Source organism: Littorina saxatilis, linkage group LG13 (assembly GCF_037325665.1).
Source record: "Littorina saxatilis isolate snail1 linkage group LG13, US_GU_Lsax_2.0, whole genome shotgun sequence".
NCBI lineage: Eukaryota > Metazoa > Mollusca > Gastropoda > Littorinimorpha > Littorinidae > Littorina > Littorina saxatilis.
The window spans coordinates 12,620,694-12,622,600 of NC_090257.1; the positions used below are offsets into that span (position 1 = coordinate 12,620,694).

Here is a 1,907-nt window from a genome sequence, read left to right on the forward strand (position 1 = left end):
ATTTTCAGAGCTTGTTTTTAATCCGAATATAACATATTTATATGTTTTTGGAATCAGCAAATGATGGAGAATAAGATAAACGTAAATTTGGATCGTTTTATAATTTTTTATTTTTTTTTACAATTTTCAGATTTTTAATGACCAAAGTCATTAATTAATTTTTAAGCCACCAAGCTGAAATGCAATACCGAACCCCGGGCTTCGTCGAAGAGTACTTGACCAAAATTTCAACCAATTTGGTTAAAAAATGAGGGCGTGACAGTGCCGCCTCAACTTTCACGAAAAGCCGGATATGACGTCATCAAAGACATTTATCAAAAAAATGAAAAAAACGTTCCGAGATTTCATACCCAGGAACTCTCATGTCAAATTTCATAAAGATCGGTCCTGTAGTTTAGTCTGAATCGCTCTACACACACACACACACACACACACGCACGCACACACACACATACGCACATACACCACGACCCTCGTTTCGATTCCCCCTCGATGTTAAAATATTTAGTCAAAACTTGACTAAATATAAAAAGAATCTAAAAAAGAAGAAGAAGAGGAACAAAACAACATCAACATAAAAACAAGTCGCGTAAGGCGAAATTACTACATTTAGTCAAGCTGTGGAACTCACAGAATGAAACTGAACGCACTGCATTTTTTCACAATGACCGTAGTCCGCCGCTGGTGCATAACGGAGTGAAACTGACGAGCCTGTTCAGCGCGGTAGTGGTTTCGTTGTGCTGCATAGCACGCTTTTCTGTACCTCTCTTCGTTTTAACTTTCTGAGCGTGTTTTTAATCCAAACATATCATATCTATATGTTTTTGGAATCAGGAACCGACAAGGAATAAGATGAAATTGTTTTTAAATCGATTTCGGAAATATAATTTTGATCATAATTTTCATATTTTTAATTTTCAGAGCTTTTTTTTAAATCCAAATACAACATATTTATATGTTTTTGGAATCAGGAAATGATGTAGAATAAGATGAACGTACCCAGCTATGGGTCAAATAGCCGGGCAGGATAGGCTCGTCAACCCTGGCAGGCAGCTATCCTAAGAGAAGACCACTCTGAATTCAAAACGAGGGTAGAGGAGGCTCATCATCCATGGAAGGAAACTCGTTTAGGAGAAGGAAAACTCCGAAATGAAACCCACGCAGTCCCTCGAAGACGGAACGGCACTGGCCTTTTTATAGAAAACAAAAAAGTCCGGGGATATCAATCCCAGGAACTCTCATGTCAAATTTCATAAAGATCGGTCCAGTAGTTTGGTCTGAATCGCTCTACACACACACGCACAGACACACAGACACCCACACACACACACACACACACACACACACACACACACACACACACACACACACCACGACCCTCGTCTCGATTCCCTCTCTATGTTAAAACATTCAGTCAAAACTTGACTAAATGAAAAAACACATCAAAAACAACGAACTACAACATCAGAAACAACAACAACAGCAACAGCAACAACAACGAACAACGAACATTGAACAACAACAACAACAACAACAACAACAACAACAACAACAACAACAACAACAACAACCAGAAGAAGAACAACAACGACAACCAGACGGTCAGCCGACCTTGCTCTGCAGCTGGCCGATCAGGCCGGTCCAGTTACCAGTCGGGCGCTCATAGCCGTAGGAGTCGTCTGGTGAAGCTTCTATGGTGTACGTCAGGTTGGCTCGCCGCTTGATCTCATCAAGCACGTCGATAAAGATGCCCTCAAAGCCCTCTGGGCTCCTCATCACGAAGGGTTCGCTGGTGAGCACCACGACCTTGAGCTGTACGAGCTTCTCCGTGACCTTGTGCGTGCCATTGTCTGATGTCTGTGGGGCAGGAGTGGTTGGACTGTCCTGTAGAGCAGAAAGAGTAGAGG

At 41.7% G+C, this 1,907-nt stretch overlaps 1 protein-coding gene across 1 annotated transcript in view; it reads right to left on the reverse strand.

Annotated features, from left to right (window-relative positions):
• LOC138983628 (glutamate receptor-like) overlaps positions 1-1,901 on the reverse strand; it is a 21,735-nt gene extending 19,834 nt beyond the window's left edge. Inside the window, exon 1 of the mRNA XM_070356909.1 lies at positions 1,612-1,901. Coding sequence (XP_070213010.1) covers positions 1,612-1,776 — 165 coding nt within the window. The 5' untranslated portion in view covers positions 1,777-1,901. The remainder of the gene's footprint in view (positions 1-1,611) is intronic.
• Between the last annotated feature and the right edge of the window lie 6 nt (positions 1,902-1,907).